This window comes from Asparagus officinalis, chromosome 10 (assembly GCF_001876935.1).
Source record: "Asparagus officinalis chromosome 10, Aspof.V1, whole genome shotgun sequence".
NCBI lineage: Eukaryota > Viridiplantae > Streptophyta > Magnoliopsida > Asparagales > Asparagaceae > Asparagus > Asparagus officinalis.
The window spans coordinates 6,374,195-6,384,365 of NC_033803.1; the positions used below are offsets into that span (position 1 = coordinate 6,374,195).

At 40.7% G+C, this 10,171-nt stretch overlaps 1 protein-coding gene across 1 annotated transcript; it reads right to left on the bottom strand.

The window, feature by feature from the left end:
- Window positions 2,644-4,872, bottom strand: LOC109826397 (subtilisin-like protease SBT1.2). The gene has a single exon (XM_020393429.1). It carries the CDS (start codon window positions 4,870-4,872, stop codon window positions 2,644-2,646), a length of 2,229 nt encoding a protein of 742 aa, XP_020249018.1.

The following is a 10,171-nucleotide window of genomic DNA, read 5'->3' on the forward strand; positions in this document are numbered from 1 at the left end:
AGGCTGCTGCTTCAGTCGCGAGGGCATGATGTAGGTGTCTTGATTTGGCAGCATCAGCTACCGAAGTCAATGGAGAAACTTGGTACGCATATTGTCTATATAATAACTAATAACTTGTAGTATAATATAATATATATACTATAGTATTATATAATATCATTATATGTATATTATAGTATTCAGAAATGAGTATGCTGCTGGTAGGCGGTGCAAGTCATAAAGAGTAGTGTAAGCTGTGGGTAATGGAAATGTCGCATACCAGCCTGCTCACTCAATTGCAAATGGGGTTAAACAGTTATAATTCATGCTGCTGCTCCCTGTTGCGTGGCCAGCGGGGCACTCCTGCACCCCCTGCGGTGAAGTATGCTCCCATCATTATTGAATGAGTGACAGCGAGAATAATGTACTTGTTCATCTCGAGCATACAAAAGCACAAATTTTTATAGTTTACTATTCATGTATACCGCGCTAACTTCTCTAAAAAACAAGAGTGAGAAAGATTAAGAACGAAGCCAAACACGAAATAGACGATCTCTTCTACCTCTTGTGAAAATCACTCACATAAACACTTGTAAAACACACTTAAAATAAACTTAAACCATTGTAAACTTGTTTTAAAAACTTTTCTTGGTTAGTTCAGAAGTTAGAGGGTAATGGGTATATGTAGGTTCATGAAACAAAACCCAAGAACCAAGAAAATCCAAGCAAAAAGACATAAATCCTAAAAATCATTGTTTGCGTCGAAAGTTGATGTATTCATTGCGGTATTCATTACAACTTCAGTCGTTACAATGAAAACAAAAAAAAAGATAGTCTTTTTATAAGACTCTTACACAATGAAAACAAAAAAAGATTACAACTCTCGTCAAAACAGACGCAGGGAGATCATTTATCGGTCTTCTGCTTGCGTGGGTGTCTTTGCCTTTACTGGGGTTTATCCGTGGACCACCTTTGATTAGATCCAGTTGCTAAAAAATTGGGTAGAGCTTCGCCTTCACCGAGTGAATGTTTGATTTGAAGCGCTGAAATCGACCAAGCGAAATCATGGCTCTTCTCGAAATTAAGACCAAGCCTAATCTCAAGGGACGGACGGACGGGGTTCAGATCCTTCGAACAGCTCATTCTTTATGTCGAAGTTCGCCGGGATCTGATTTGCCTTCGCTGAAATTCGTGCTCCCTTGCTCTCCAACTCGGCAGCACCTCCTCGTCTTGATAATTAATCCGCCCCGCTAAAAGGAGGCCATAGGCTTATATTTATAGGGCTCCGGATGCGGGTTTTGGGATAAGAATAATGGATTCCTCCTTATCTTCAGTTAATAACTGATTAACTATGTTTGGGGATGATATCAGATCAGTTGGGATGCTCAGGAACCAACAAATCCCGAGAAAAACCGTCAAAAACCGCCAAAACGTGTTTCAGGCTCCGGACTGCGTGGCGCGGGTCAGACAGATCCGACCCGCGTTTGCGCGGGTCTGAATCAACCGACCCGTGTTTGCGCGGGTCGGATCCAATCCGACCCGCGCTTGCGCGGGTCGGTCTGTTCCGTCCCGCGCTAGCGCGGGTCCGTCGCTTCTGTCGAACTTGTATGTTTCCTAACTTTTCCGGGACTTGTAGTTTCTCCCGTTTTGTGTATTTGACCGTCTTGCATGCTTCGTTGCGGGACTGACCGTCGAACTCGCGTTTGGTTGACGTGCGCGTGTTGATTGATGCGTGCGTATTGACCGACGCACACAAACTGATTGACGCGCTCGTGTTGACCAACGCGCACGAACCGATTGACGCGTGCGAGCGGATTGTCTTGACGCACGTGAGCTGACCCATGTAATCCTCTTAGACTCGGATAACGACGTTCGTTGTCTTCTCTTCGTCTCGAGCTGTGTACGGACACCTATAGGCATTTTTAGACGCCTACAATCATGCAGGCTGAAAAACTAGTTGTTACAGTGCCATCGGTCGACTGGTACTGTTTGTCAGTCGACTGATGAGCTGATCGCTGATAGCATGTCGATATGTGTAGACCATCCAAGGCTCACCGAAGTTTGAGGTTGTGTTCGTCAAGGAAGACGTACCAAATTTCTTTCATCTCTGATGCTGAGGAAAATAGTGTGCTCGGGCTTGAGAATCTGTTGTGTTGCTTTTTCGGGCTTGAGAATCTGTTGTGTTGCTTTCATGGATTTCAAAGTGAGAAAAGCAGGAAGAAGGACAAAACAAAGGTTAGATTAGAGAAATTGACGGGCTTGGGAATCTCCATTGAAGTGGACATAGGCTATATGGATCTATATGTGACCTTATATAATTCGCATCAAAATTGTTTATCGCAGCTAGGGGAGAAATTGTGGCTTAAGGAGAGAAGAGGTTGAAGTTGGCCCATATATAAGGCGTACATTAGTAATACGAGGAGTCCTCTACCTACTTGGTTTGAAGAGAATTTTCACAAAAGGAAGTGATCGTTTGGATTTATTTGAAGATTTATATTATAATTTATATACAGTAGCAATGGACATAGCCTTTGTTATGACATACTTCTTCTTATATTGTGATACCGATAATACTTGTTTCAGAATATTATGTACATGCACACCAAATTCTACGTGTTTACTTATGTACTTTTATTTTCAACAACTTTATGATTCCTTGGGATCTCAAGTAAACGTAACTGCAATAGGACTCCTCACAAAATACTTGCCAGAATCCCATAGCAATTGCCCTTCTGAAACTTTACCTGATTTTGGTGAAACTCCCTGAATACTCAATGTCACAGTAAAATCTTGTTTTTCACCTTCCTTATTGAATGTAAGGGTATTAGGGTCAACATCCACATCCACTCCCTCTGGATTATCAACCTTCACCGTGTAAACTGAGTTAGCATCACCAACATTTGTCACTGTTCGATTTACCATCTTCGATACCGATTTCGCCCCGAGATACACCGAAATGGAAGGATAGTTCAATTGCTCAGGTTCAATAGCTTGAACTTGAGAACAATTTACTGGACCACGAACAACTGCAGACACATTCACAAGTTTCATGCCACAAAGATACCGGATGTAATCATGTGGGTCGTTGTCATAGATCAGACCCGGATCGTTAGCTGCCACCGGATCCACATGACCCGATCCCATAGTGAAAACTCCAGCATTTTCACCTTCGTATTGATCTTTTATCGGATTACCATCTCGGTCTTTCGTGTAGGCTGTTGTCATGATGGCTGATTTAATTGCGGCGGGCGACCAATGTTGATGATTGTGCTTGAGGAGAGCTACGATCCCTGAAACATGAGGTGCAGCCATCGAAGTTCCACTCACCATGATGAACGTCTTATTCGTGCCTGTATGATTCGGACCCACTTCAGTTGGCCAAGCTGCGAGAATGTTTGAACCGGGTGCAATAACGTCTGGCTTTATGATGTTACCGTTAAAGAGGTTAGGCCCTCGATTCGAAAAGGAGGACACTACAGGAGCAGGGCGGTGTCCAAATTGTGTTCCGTTGAACTTTATCGCGGCAGTCGGATTTGATGTCTGGCTGAGATACTTCATAATTTCCTCTGCGTCGTCGTAGGTAACACGAGAAGCTGGATGGAGAAAAGCATCGGCGTCCGTTTGATTCCCCATCCACGGCTGGCTCAGGATTATAATGGCGACGCCACCGGCCTTTTTAACGTTATCGCTGGCTTCCACATTCCACTTATAATCCGGCTTGGCTCCACACAGCACAATCTTACCTGTGACGTTGATCAATTTTGGAGAATTAACCTGGCATTTCTTCGCATAAATCAAAGGAAACTGAGTGGGAGCGAAGTTATCTGGCTGATGCTGATAAGCCGATTCCCCATAGAATTCTCGGCCATCTCCGAGCTCTACTATCGATCTTACCCTTCTGTCCATGACGCTCGATCCGACCATTAGAATCCACGGAGCTCCGTCGACCTGGCTCGGTAGAGGCCCCGCGTTTCCCCCTGCCTGAACAGGGACGATCCCCTTTGTAACGGCCGCGAACGATCCGATCGCTATCTCGTCCTCATCAAGTTTCCTAGGCTTGGGGTAGCCTAAAGACATAGAGAGCACATGTACCTGATCATGGATAGCTTGATCTATACCTTTGAGAATATCTTTAGAAGTCCCAGGCAATACTTTATAGACTGAAAGATGAGCTCCGGGCGCCAGGCCTGAAGCCGTGCCATTAGCGTAACCAAGGACATTGGCATCATCGACGGTGCTACCAGCTGCCGTGCTCGCCGTGTGGGTCCCGTGCCCGGTGGTGTCAGATGGAGAAACTATCCGTCCATTATGGAAACCAGTAGCTGCGATCAGCTTCTTGTTGCATCCACCTCGGCTCCAGTAGCATTTTCCTTTCCAAGTCGGCGGTTGCGGGGGCGGTGACATCTGCTTGTCGTCGAACGATGGGTGGCTGTATTTGATCCCAGAGTCGATCATACCGATTACTTGACCTGCACCATAATCTGAGTCGGGCCACAATCCATCCCACCGGCTCAGGTCCAAGAACTTCGGGCTGTAGGTGGTTCGGAGTTTGCACTCGTATTCAGGATGTGCACTCACTACTCCTTGTTTAGATTTCAGCGATTGCAATTCTTGGGGGGTAAAGATTGCTGCGAAGCCACTGATCGCGTGTCTATATGTGTAGATCAGCCGAGGCTCACCGGAGTCTAAGGTTGCGTTTGGTAAGAAAGACATGTACCAATTTCTTCGGTCTCTGAAGGTGAGGAATTTTGTGTGTTTGGGCTTTTGTACATGGACAATGTAGGCTTGAGAATCTGTTCTGTTGCTTCCGTGGACTTCGTAGAGAAAGGAGAAGGCTAAGAAGAGCAGGAGAAAGGTTAGATGAGAGAAACTAATGGGTTTATGTATCTCCATTTCTGTGTGGATATAGACCAATGTTGAAGACTGAAAACAGAGAATCAGGTTATATAGAATCAAGAACCAGTTCAGGTTAACAGTTGTTTCAATATTTAATATTGCAATGAAGAGGATAATAAGCCGGGAGCAGGGATCCAATGTTTATAAAATTGTTGCTTTAGAAGAAAAGAATAAAAAATTAGAAATAATGCGTGTGCATGTATATAATAGGACTAGTATATGCTATGCTTACGCTGGAAGAAGCATCCTATGAGTGAATAATGCAAGAACAATGACTGTTTCAATCAGGTATGTCCTCCTATCAACAGAGGTTCTCATGCACCTTCCCAATGGCGGCAGGTTTTTCAAGATGTTCAAAAAGGGTATGTGATTTCCAAATCTTTCAATTCTCCTGCTATGGCCCTTCCCAAAGCAAACGCAGCCGTTTCTAATCGCCAGCCACGTTCTAATCCTTGTCCTAAACGTTTTGCTGACCTTTTCGATAATGGCTTTTCATCTAAAGAATCTCCTGTGTTCTCTTCTTTTGCTTCCTTTCAAAAAAATCAAGGGCTTTCTAAGAATAAGGAAAATCTGAATCAAGGGTGGCAAACTGTTTCGTACAAGAAGAAAAAATATAATATGGATGGTAATTTGCTTCGTCACCCTTTCCCTTCGGATTATATGGATCAAAAACAACCGCGTGGTTGTTTTAATTGTGGCGATGATCGTCACTCTATCAAATTTTGTCCAAAGGGAGCTTTCATTTGTTTTAATTGCCATGAGGAAGGTCACATTGCTAAAAATTGTCGATCTCATCTCAGACCTTCAGAGAAGAAAGTTGATCTATCTGATTCTGAAACTCTTTGCCACAATGCTAAGGTTCTTGCTACCTTTGCTATTCTCGCAATTTCAGAGGGTTCCCCTTCTCTGTAGTTGATTAAGCTTAAGTTATCTTGGCTTTTCAATTGGCAAGGATGGCGTGGTAAGGTTATACCTCTAATTAATAATAGATTTTTGGTGGAATTTCCTTCGATTTTCCAGTTATCAGAAGCTGTAGATAAGAAAATTCTTAACTTTGAAGCTTTCAAGGGATGGTTTGCTCCATGGAATGAGAGTATAGGTATGAAGATTACAGATTCTGTTTTCTATCAATGGATCAAAATCAAAAATCTGCTATTACATTTCTGGTCCATTGACATTCTGGAGAAGATTGTCAGTTCTTTTGGAGAATTAGTCAGAGGGTGTAAAAATATATCAGATAAGCTTAATGGTCAAGATGTGCGCATCCTTGTCAAAGTTAAATCTTCGGACTGCATTCCTAAATCAATTATCTGCTCTTATACATCTCAAATAGACTTATTCTCAAGAGAAGTTTCGCTGGAGCTTATTCCCATCGGAGTTGGTCAATTGGGATCAGAAGTTATTGGTTCTCATCTGACAGCTATGCAAGCTCAGGGGGATGTAGTCTTGGATTCAAAATGGGTTGACCAGATCTCTATGCCAGCTGCAAAATTGAATATAGCGAAATCTTTGCTGAATTATGATCAAAATCAACCACCAAGAATGGATATAGACAAGGGTAAACAGGTCATTACTCCTATTTCAAATATTGCAGAAATTGACGATATCATCAACAAACCAGAGATATCTAAGGAAATATTTCAAAAACCTTCCATAGCTGCTGAGGTGGCGGTATCACAGGCTCAAATTGAGGAGAATATCAATAATGCTGATTCTAAGGCACCAATGGAGGAAAAAAATGCTATCGCTGATTCAAATTCAATTTCTGAGCATCTTCAAGACCTTCCTTTTGACTTAGTCAAGCATAATTGGAAAGGGAAAACTATTTATTTTGAAAAATCTACTTGGGATAATTATTTTGGCGGAAATGAAGGAGTTTCAAATTCATTTTCATCGTCTACATCCTTCCCGCCAAATTCTATTACGCCAGCTATTCAAAGTTCAAGCTCTGTTCCACCTGGATTTTCCAAAAAAGCCAATTCCTCGTCGGCTTCTCGTGTGCGAAAGGTTGTGCTTAATCAAAAACACAGGAGCTTCTTGAATAAGGCAATATCAGGAAAAAAGACTTCTAAATCATCCAAGAAAGGTAAATCAAAGCAATCTTCTTTTGCTGATGTTTTGCCTTTACATTCTATGCATAATAAAGTTTTTGAGGAAATAGCTGCCAACTGCGGGGTCTCTTTATCTGCTCAGTCTGTTGATAAATTAAAAGCGAAGGAGGCTGATATAAATAATCAGATTAATCAGTAGATCATAGCAGTAGTGGTAGGAGTTTTGATATCTGTTTTCTATGAAGCTATCTACCTGGAATGTTAGAGGTCTAAATGACCCTTTCAAAAGGCGCTTGGTTAGAGATTACATTTCTTCGTTATCAATTGACATTATTGGTATTCAAGAAAGTAAGCTTACAAATCCATCACAAAGAAAACTGCAATCGATAGGAGGAAGAAGGATTACAAATTGGTGCTGTCTTGATTCTATTGAGTCTAGAGGAGGTGTTTTAGTGGGATGGTCTAATGACTTTGATCTTTTTAATTCCCATGTGGGTATTTTTTCAGTCTCTGTTTTACTTCGCCACAAACCATCTAATTGGAAATTTATTTTTTCCTCTGTTTATGCACCAACTGATAGAGAAGACAGAGATGTATGTTGGGGGAATTAGGTAGGATTTGCAAAATTCTTCAAGGTCCTTGGGTTCTATGTGGTGATTTCAATACCACTCTATCTTCAGATGAAAGACATGGAAGCTCTGGTTCCTCTCGAGACATTAATTCCTTCAGACATTTTGTTTCCTCATCTCATCTTATTGACCTTCCGCTAAGTGGTAGAGTTTTCACTTGGACAAACAAACGTTCTAATCCATCTATGGCTAAATTAGACAGATTCTTTGTATGCTCTGAATGGGAAAGAAAATTTCCTTCATGCTTACAATATTCCCCACCATCCATGGGATCAAATCACTTCCCAATTATTCTAGATAGTGGAGGTATTCAACAGCATATATCTTTATTCAGGTTTGAAAAGAGTTGGTTTCACAACAAGGATTTCATCCCTTTTATCTCCCAATCATGGAATTCTTTTGTATGTCAGGGTTCTCCAGTTGATATCTTCATTATGAAACTAAAGCTCTTAAAAAGAAGAATTAAATGGTGGAAGAAAAACGTTCTTGGTTCTCTTTCTCTCAGAAAATCTGAGCTCCTATCAAAAATTCATTCTTTGGATTTGATTGAGGAATCTAGATCCTTATCTGACTCTGAATTCAATGATAGGAAATCTTTACAATCTTCCTATTCTTTGATTCTTAAGGAAGAGGAATCTTATTGGCACCAAAGGTCTAGGATTCAATGGTTAAAAGAAGGGGATGCAAATACTTCTTTTTTCCACAAAACAGCTTCTTTTCACAGGAAATCTAACTATATCAACTTCATTTCTTACCAACGCCAGGATATATCTGAAGACCAACAGATTCGTCAAGCTTTCTTTGATTATTATCATAATCTCTTTGGTCAAGCTTGTGATAGTCACTTATCTATTGATTGGACATCCTTATATCAAGATCAAGAGTTAGACCTTTCTTCCTTGGAAATTCCTTTCTCAGAAGCAGAAATCCAAGCAGCAGTTTTTAGTATGAACCCTAACAAGGCTCCAGGACCTGATGGATTTTCTTTTCTCTTTTATCAAAATTTTTGGAATGTGATCAAACATGATCTTATCAATATCATGAATTCTTTTTACCATGATCCATCCTCTCTTCACAGAGTAAACAGAGTCTTCATTACTCTCATTCCTAAGCTTAAGGATAGTTCTTTGATTAAGGATTACAGGCCAATCAGTCTGATCAACTGTTTATTCAAAATTTTCACTAAAATTCTTGCTTCAAGGCTATCCCCTTTCATGGATTCTTTAGTGTCTCCAACTCAGTCTGCTTTTCAAACAGGGAAATCAACATTGGATTCCATTATGATAGCCAATGAAATAATTCATTTCTGTTCAAAGAGGAAGAAAGAAGTTTCTATGTTGAAAATATATTTTGCAAAAGCTTTTGATTCTGTAAATTGGTCTTTCCTCATTGATCTTCTCAAAGCTAGGGGCTTTGGACCCAAATGGTGCTCATTGATCTTTCATGCGATTTCCACATCAAGATGTGTCGTCTTAGTTAATGGACCTCCTACCAATTTTTTCAACTGTAAAAGGGGTCTCAAGCAAGGTGATCCTTTATCACCAATGCTTTTTAATATCTCAGTTGATGTTCAACTGTAAAAGGGGTCTCAAGCAAGGTGATCCTTTATCACCAATGCTTTTTAATATCTCAGTTGATGTTCTTCGTAAGATGATTATGAATAACGTAGAGGAGGGTACCTTATTCTCTCTTGGTGTTAAGGAACCTTTAATTCATATAAGGAGTTTACAATTTGCGGATGACACTATTCTTTTTATCAAAAGCTCTTTCAATGATATATCTGTTCTAAAGGCTATTCTATATATCTTTGAAGACCTTTCTGGATTGGGGATCAATTTTTCTAAATCTTCTTTGATATATTTTGGTAAAAACAACCAAAGAGGAGTTCGGTTAGCTTCTGCCATCAATTGTAAAGTTCAATCTCTCACCATCAAATATCTTGGTTTACCTCTTAAATATGGGAAATTATCAAAATCAGATTGGCAACCAGTCCTAGACAATCTACATAAAAGACTTGCTTCTTGGAAGAGGAATTATCTGTCATTTGGGGGGAGATTGGTTCTCTTGAACTCAGTCATTTCATCAATTCCTCTCTATTTCTGTAACGCCCCGCCCCGGAATCCCGGAGTTGGTACGCTACTAGATCTGATGGAATAGCCTCACAAACCACCACATGTCTTTTAAGCACGTTTTGTCCTCACTCACGCGCTCCTTGGAAAACTTCCCAGGGGGTCACCCATCCTAGAATTTCTCCAGGCCAAGCACGCTTAACTTTGGAGTTTCTAAGAATTAGGTTCCCGAAAAGAAGATGCATCTTGGTGGTATGAGTATTCCAATCAAATCTATCAATACTAATCACATCACCCTCTCAAGGGTTGGGGTATTACAATTTCATGTCTTTTTTTAAATTGCCTAAATGGCTTATCAAGGAAATTGATCAAATCAGGAGAAATTTCCTATGGACAGGAAAAAATGAAACTAAAAAAATTAAGTGCCTGGTCAGTTGGAAAAAGGTTTGTTTAAGCAAAATGGAAGGAGGTATGGGAGTCAAGAACATTGATACCTTCAACAAAACCCTCTTATCTAAATGGTTATGGAAGTGTCTTGACAGAAATT

Bases quoted from the DNA above. Each gene is read 5' to 3' on its own strand.
- LOC109826397 (XM_020393429.1), bottom strand. From the start codon at position 4,872: ATGGAGATACATAAACCCATTAGTTTCTCTCATCTAACCTTTCTCCTG.